Genomic DNA, 6,993 nt, shown 5'->3' with positions numbered 1-6,993 from the left:
TCCAGTTGTACAGTTTCGGCGTAATTTGTACAAGTGAGCAATGATTTTTAAATGTGTACATCGTACGTTCAAAATCTGTACGTTTTTCGTGCATGACGTTTTATTTTCTCCATTTGGATTTTGTCACCGTTTCGGCAATGAGACAATGTGTGTTACTATGTGTTACTACGTTGGTTGATTGACGCGAGAAAAGTCAAGGACACGGAGAGAGAACAGTGGTTTTTGTGACGCTGTAGCAAATGCATTGCTAGGTGTATCGTGTGGTAGGTAGGATGCGTGCATAAAAGTAATAAAAAGGGGACAAGCTGCCACTTTTGCACATTTACTGTGGGGAGAACAAGTATTTGATACACTGTCAATGGGTTTATCAAGTATTTGATACACTGTCAATGGGTTTTCCCATTGGCAGTGCATCAAATACTTGTTCTCCCCACTGTACTATAAATAAATCTACTTAGACCACTCGTCACTGGGGAGCTCAGCGGTACGCACACATGCGTTTCCAGACGAACTCCAACATAAAAAGTAAGCAGCAACAGAAGAACATAAATACGTGGAGGATGTCGGGAGGAAAACCACTTAAAGAGGTGACTGTTACATATGCTAGGTGGCTCCAATATTTGACAGTAGAGCTCACACACATATAGAACTACATGCGTAATGACAGACTCGGTGGTGTTAGTAAACAGCCGCCATTTTAAAGCAGCAGACTTCTCAGAAAGGCTCTGTTGTAGTGAACCTTCCAAGCGAACCAAATTAACTTTTTATCTAAAATACTCGTAAATCGGCAAAATCTTGATTTGAGACTATCTTTAAATGAAGAAACCGTTTTAAAACATTCACGTGTCGAAAGTAGACAGAAGGGAACTAATGCAAAAACGGGAGCAATTTTAACAACTTTAACAGTTGATTCACAACATTACATGACTTCCAAACATAGCAAAGGTTACTATGTTTTTTGGGTTTTTTTTTTGTCCCCCCCCCCCCCCCCCCCCCCCCCCCCCAAAAAAAAAAAAAACATGAAAGGTAACACCAGTTACTCTGCCAAGTAACTAATTACTCTTACATTCAGGTAACGTAGTTACTAACTCAATTACTTTTTGGGACAAGTAATTTGTAACTGTAATTAATTACTTTTTTAAAGTAAGATTAACAACACTGGTCATAAAGTCTGGTCTGTAGCATGAAAAGTGACAAAAGCAGAGATTTTATTCTGCCAATTTGTTGCCGAACACAATTTGTCCGCAACTATTGCTGATCACTTCTCAGAATTAGCAAAATAAATGTTCCCTGACTGAAAGATTGCATCGGTAAATTCATTTTATCAATTGACGTTTTTAATTTTTAATTGGACGCACTAACGAACTACTACTAACGAATTGCGAGCTGAAGTGCCATGAAGTGCAGCCATCAAGACATGATAGAAATTGCTAAAAGTGAAGTAAATTTGAGTAATAATGATGTAGCTGAAGATATTGTTCTTTGATTGCACCAGGTTATATGTTACAATATTGCCAATGAATTCATGATATTTTAAAAATTGAGTTTTATTTTCGTTTCGTATTGCATGCTATATACAATGTTGTAAGATTAGTCACCAATTTGTAAGGGCATACGTCACTATTTGTAAGATTGCCAACGACCTCGGGTTGACAGGTGTCATCTAGTCCAATTATTTTCTCCGTATTGTTTTGAGTGTTGAAGACTAGTTAACAGATGAATTCGTCGCATTGTTCCACTTACTTTAAGTAAATATTACTATTTGTTCTTATAAAGCCTAGATTTAACCATTGGTCATTTCTCACCTAAATCAAGAAAAAAAATGCTTTCAAATAATGTTTTTAACCATATCTATTCTTGAATAAAGATCATTTCTGGTACAAGCTATCTTTTAAGATTAAATACAATAATTTATTGCTTAGAATAAAGCTTATTTTCAGCTAGCTATTTTTCCTTTTTCAAAAAATCGTAGAGAAATTTACTTGAAACACTGCCACATACTTTCACTCATTTCCAATAGATTTGCTCTGAAACAAGGGAATTTAACTAGTTTTAAGGAAGTTTGTTTTTGCAGCGTAGTAATGTTATACACGTTAAGAATGGCCTACATTTAAAGGCATTTTTGGGCAATTTAGGTTTTTACTCTGTAAGTAATTGTTGCCAAAAGTTTATCTTTACACATCGTCATAAAAGATGAGCAGGCACTTCTGCTGTAAGGAATGTTTGGTGAAAGGTCTATCACTAAACAAGTCTGTATCAAAATGAAAAAAGACAAAACTGCATTCAGTGTCAATAAATTTTGATATTTTACTTGTGAAGAATGAATGGGGCCGATTACAAGGGACCCTCATTTCAACCAACTCTGGCATGACAACACAGCTCCACAATTTATAGTTCGAGTCAATAATGTCAGCAATGAAATTTGAATCAGAGTAGATTCTCTCAATGGAAGGAGCTCCTTTCACTGACCATGGGGAAAAAACCCACACCAATCAAGGCCATTGATACCAAGCTGGTACTGAAATTGGTAATAGTGATGAGAACGACTTAAATCTCGTTGTCCTTTATTTGGCCCTAATTCTCCGTTGTAGGATTCAGTCGAAGCGCACAAAAACACAGTGCATTTTGTCACTTTGAGAATTATTTTGTTGCAGGTCGCAGCTCACGTCTTGTGAGGCGCTAAATGGACATTCAGCAGTTTCAATACATAGATGCTTCTGAAAACCGCCCCTCCCGACCGCTTCGATCCTTGTCCGAAGTCGGCCCCTAGTGGCCAACAATATCACATAACCGGAGCCAATATGATGCATACATTTGGGAATACTTGTTTTGTACACCCAAATCTGCATGTACATCAAAAGAGCAGGGAGGAAATAAAAGAGAAATAAGATAATTTTGTAGTAAAACGATCTGAGATAAAAAAAGTTCATTCAAGTATGTCTTTTTATATGAAAGATCAAAACCTGGAACATTTTCAATATGAAGCGCGATGATGTATTACAAATTTCTGCGGAGTGCTTTCACATGCAACAAAAAAACTAAAAGAAAAATTTTAAGACCTAAATTTTGATTTCTTCTCCCAATTCATGTCCACACAATAACATTTTACGATACATTTTAATTAACAAAGAAGGCCAAAAACAATCTGAGCTAATAACAATGAAATTTTATTTGATCAAATACATAACTATCTACAATATGTACAAGAAATTATATTCACAAATGCTGCAAAAAACAACAAAAAGGACGCCGAGCCACTTTGATGGAATCATCGAAGCCACTGTAGTTTACGCCCTTCACCTAGAAAAAACAGCAAAACACAACAATTCAGTTTTTAATCTTTTCTTGCTCAATATCAGAGATTAAGTCACATGCTATCCATATTTTGTTTTTTTTTAAAGAATTGTGGACTATTTGTGTCAGTCCAAATTGGGTTAAAATCACTGCACAAATGGCTCCATCATACACCCTCAAGTCTAATAAATAAATGGCAAAACAATGGCTTGTATTTTGAAAAACCTTGAAGTCAAGTCACTCATTGATCAAGGCGCCATTTTTGGAACTTTTTTTTTAAAACCAAGAAGCAACAGAATTGTATCGCAGTTTCCCTGATTACCTTTGCCTCTTGTAGAGCTTTGCTGCGATGGCTTTAGGAATGCCCATTGGCTGTTTGAGTGTCCCCGGCAGGTAGAGGGTGGGCTCCTTGTTTAGCTTCCGGATATGCTCGATCCACTCCCGCTTGGTTTGAACAGTTGACGCCTATTGTGAAAGAGGAAAGTCGAAGGTTAAAAGGCCATTTGGAAATGAAACACTTATAAACAGAACAAACCACATTTGCATCTCTTATGCGGTGAAGTTTTAACATATGATTTTCTTTTCTTTGGTTACAATACTTGATGTTTAACTTTTATTCGCATTGAAAAAAAAATACAGCCAAGGCTGAAAGTAACATTCGAAAAAATAACATTAACTAAAGACAGGGAAAAAAATAACGCAAGATGGACATAAATGCTCAGCATCGTGTCAAAGTGGCTTACAAAAACCTGTTAGTAATATGTGTGGGAATCTCATTTTGTTTTGAGGAAAAGAGGAACGAATGTCTTACCTTAAGAACAATTCTTTTGCTCGACATCAACGTGCGGCCCACCCTGAGGACAAACTTGCCAGGGTCTCCCTTATGGTTTTCTGTCAGCTTTACATCAGCTAGCTAAAGAAGAAATGAAATGATCATGTTTATTGACAATATTGCATAGGTAAAAAAGTAAGTAAAGGATGACTCACGTTAATTTTTTTCTTGTAAATATATTTCTTCATGCCTTTCTCATCCTTGACCACCTTGCAGACCAGCAAGGAATTTTTCAGGAGAAAGAGTTGTATATTCTTCCCCCTACAAAATAGCAATTTTGAATCCCACATTTTGAATGACTCCTGTCGGAGCAACTCACCATGGGATTCAATGCTCTCATCAAAACCTGACGGAGGAGAGAATAGGTTATGTAAACAAACTATGCCTCAAAAGCAAATGCACGTTCAGTAATCTTGCCCATGTTAACTTACCTTCCAGCGCGGAGAAATGAATGGCATCGTTGGCTCTCTTGAGAATGCCCAGAATCACCTCCAGAGCTTCCTTGAGTACTCCTTTCCCATCTTCACAGCACTCGAGGAGATTCTAAAACAAGCGAAAATACACTTAAAAATGCATTAAGACATTGTTCCCACAGAACATAGATTATATAGCCTGTGAATATTGTCAATTATCTGAAGGATTATAATAACCATAAAATAAATAATAAATAAAAAGACAAAACTATGTGACTTCCTTTAACTAACTAAACATTGTTGAATTATTTTGTTTGTTGAATGTTGTAAGTTTTTTATTATGAGCGTGTCATTAATGTATCTTTTGCATTTTATGTTGGTTTTCTGAACAACAAACTTGAATATTTTGGGCTTACCTTTAACAGGAGTGGATATTTTGTCATTCTCTGTATTGGCTTGATCAGGAAAGATAGTAACGAGAATGCCAGTCCGTGCTTCTGCTGAATTTTCTGATGAACCCATGGAAAGAATAAGAGAAAAGAATGTAAGACAATGAAGCATTATAATCTGTAATTTCACGTTGATAACCTTGACTTTTAACTTACATTAAAATAGTTGACAGTATGCTCCAGGATGAGCCGAGTGGACTTGTCACTGTTCTTGCCGTAGTCCACATATAACTGGAACTTCTCAGCCTATAAACACAAAAGCAACAATATGCTCAGAATTCTTGATGGGTCATTTATCAGTATGATTATGATTACGGTAGTGACAAAGCGATAAATACCCATTTGAGAAAGTAATGTCCGACATCTTCAGGGGCGCTTTCATGTTTTTCCAGTTCCTTGAGGAAGATCCTGAAGATAGAACAGGAAAAAAATGAATACATTCCAAAAAGTGAGTGGTGGTAGTATGTTTTAAATATGAAAAATGACCAGGTGTAGCCTATTTTATTCACTCGGTGTCGAAATGTCAGTCATTTTTGAGAAAAGTCGCTGATTATACTTACTTATGATGGAATTCATAAAGCTCCAACAAGTTCCCGAAGATGACATGCTGCATATTGTTGAGTCCTGCAGGGATCTCCTCCTCTTGGGTCAACATCTCTCTCATGTAAGTCTGCAAGATCCAACACAAAGATTTGAGTAAAGTTTGTCTTAGAAGAACATCACGTACACAGAAAGGAAACTCACATCAATGCACTTTCGCAGGTCTCGCACGTAAGCCTTTTCCGTTTCAATCAGCTCAGCCAAAATGAACCTAAATGAAAAATAGGCACTCGTTATTATTTTGATATTATGAATTCGCAAATGGTATAAGAGTCACATACGTTTCCCTGCTTGCAGACTTTGTTGCACCGTCGCTCATCCGGTCCAAATCTGTTAAACTCAGAGGGTGCTCCAATAAGTTCTCTGCAGAAAAGAAGTAAAACAATGAATGAGGAAAAACTGAAGGATGCATGAAATGATTTGATTGATAAGTAATTCCCAACCGCTGTGCCATGAGATATCATCAAGTGTGTTGCAGAAAATCATCACCTTTCACCCAATAAATCAGGGGTTTTATTTATTTTTCTCATGTTCTTTTTTTTAATTTTTTTAATTCATCTATCTACATATCCCTGAAGAATACATAGACAGGCCAAACAACCAAATTTTCGTCCACAAATGGTTAAACCCACCCTGGGTGAGTCGCACCATAAAAACCTGTTCCATTGTACGTAGTCCTCGAATTTGGCTCCAAAACAGACCATGTTACTCGCCACACCTCCCGTCAGTTTCTTTTCCTCTGGAGCCGATCGAGGTACCTCGATGACATGTTTTTGGCCATTAGTAAAACAAAAACTTTGTCCACTTGCAGCAACATTAACATGTCGTTGCACTTTGCTGGCATAGCTACATGATAAGCATTTCCATACCCCCTGCATTGCGTATTCTACATGTGGATTATGATGATGAGTTTAATTTTAACATTTAGGACTTTCACGTTTCAGCTCCTTAAATTGGAATTTTAGCCGTTACCTGCGATGCGTTTAGCATAACGCGATATCCCAAATATTTAAGACTCGACGAATATCCGTTGGTTAAATGTTAAAACTGTCGTAAGGTGGAAATCTTTTGGAATCATGTTGAAAACGGGCTGCAAGTCCTGATATTCCGTGAGAAACAACTGTCACGAGTAACGCTGTTGTCAGAGATAGTTCATAACACGACGGAAAACGCTGTAGTCAGAGATATTTAATAACACGACGCAAAACGAACAAAGTTCAGAAAAGCTCTCTCAGTCACTAAACTGCTTTTTTTTTTAGACGAATAATGCATGTTAAACTTAGACTAATTAACTTACCTCCCAGCCTTTCGATGGTTGCAAGAATTTGAGATGCAAGTTGCTCCATGGTCGAAGTCTTTGGTCCAGATCGTGTCTTCAGATAAGTCTTGTGCACTTGGCTCCACT

General features: G+C 37.1%; 1 protein-coding gene across 7 annotated transcripts; it reads right to left on the bottom strand.

Annotated features, from left to right (window-relative positions):
- Positions 1 to 3,153: 3,153 nt before the first annotated feature.
- Positions 3,154 to 6,993, bottom strand: LOC130908886 (triple functional domain protein-like). Of its 7 annotated transcripts, none has more exons than XM_057824802.1 (14): positions 6,886 to 6,993; positions 6,237 to 6,346; positions 5,870 to 5,951; positions 5,733 to 5,799; positions 5,549 to 5,658; positions 5,327 to 5,396; positions 5,145 to 5,234; positions 4,956 to 5,048; positions 4,558 to 4,669; positions 4,446 to 4,472; positions 4,282 to 4,387; positions 4,106 to 4,207; positions 3,617 to 3,759; positions 3,154 to 3,300 (listed from the first exon to the last, which is right to left on the bottom strand). In XM_057824802.1, the coding sequence occupies exons 3-11, from the start codon at positions 5,905 to 5,907 to the stop codon at positions 4,359 to 4,361; spliced, it is 636 nt and encodes a 211-aa protein (XP_057680785.1). In that variant the 5' UTR covers positions 5,908 to 5,951; positions 6,237 to 6,346; positions 6,886 to 6,993; the 3' UTR covers positions 3,154 to 3,300; positions 3,617 to 3,759; positions 4,106 to 4,207; positions 4,282 to 4,358. The 7 variants fall into 7 exon arrangements, with proteins under 7 accessions (XP_057680785.1, XP_057680788.1, XP_057680782.1 ...); XM_057824805.1 differs by having other exon boundaries at positions 6,246 to 6,346; XM_057824799.1 differs by having other exon boundaries at positions 5,870 to 6,346.

Source organism: Corythoichthys intestinalis, chromosome 20, assembly GCF_030265065.1.
Source record: "Corythoichthys intestinalis isolate RoL2023-P3 chromosome 20, ASM3026506v1, whole genome shotgun sequence".
NCBI lineage: Eukaryota > Metazoa > Chordata > Actinopteri > Syngnathiformes > Syngnathidae > Corythoichthys > Corythoichthys intestinalis.
This window is presented reverse-complemented; position numbering and strand designations above follow the sequence as displayed.